We start from the raw sequence: 412 nt of genomic DNA, 5'->3' as shown, positions 1-412 counted from the left end.
AGGAATGGCTCTCTGGGGAGCTGGAGCCCGAGGAATCAGAGTGCAAACCACACAAGTGGCAGTGTTTGATGGAGGAGAGAGGAAGATGAACACGGAAAGAAAGATGGTGGGAAAGGGAAGAGGTTTTGGGGACAGGCCCCTACCGAAGTCGCAGAAGGGAGGGCCACTGGGAGGCGGCAGTGGTCCTCTGCGTGCCATACCTCTGCTGTCGCTGCTGCTGGGCTGGGTGTCCTCCATCCCCTCCTGGCCGCTCTGCTCAGGGGCACCGGCCACCCTAGGGCTTCTGCCGGGGCGAGCAGGCCCTGTGGCCGTCCCAGCCGGGGGGCTGGGCTCCTGCAGGCTCAGGGCCTTATAAGCCGCCATGATCTTCTGGCGCTCGCTGATGAGGGCGCACTTGTCGCACCGGCCGCGC

At 64.6% G+C, this 412-nt stretch overlaps 1 protein-coding gene across 1 annotated transcript in view; it reads right to left on the bottom strand.

Moving 5' to 3' along the window:
- Positions 1-412, bottom strand: part of LOC104543931 (doublesex- and mab-3-related transcription factor B1-like) — a 4953-nt gene that overhangs the window by 4427 nt on the left and 114 nt on the right. Inside the window, exon 2 of the mRNA XM_010188651.1 lies at positions 144-401. Within this exon, the coding sequence (XP_010186953.1) occupies positions 144-401 (258 nt within the window). The remainder of the gene's footprint in view (positions 1-143; positions 402-412) is intronic.

This window comes from Mesitornis unicolor, unplaced genomic scaffold (assembly GCF_000695765.1).
Source record: "Mesitornis unicolor isolate BGI_N332 unplaced genomic scaffold, ASM69576v1 scaffold5227, whole genome shotgun sequence".
Classification (NCBI taxonomy): Eukaryota; Metazoa; Chordata; class Aves; order Mesitornithiformes; family Mesitornithidae; genus Mesitornis; species Mesitornis unicolor.
The sequence above is the reverse complement of the archived record's forward strand: the minus strand, read 5'-3'. Positions and strand labels throughout refer to the sequence as shown.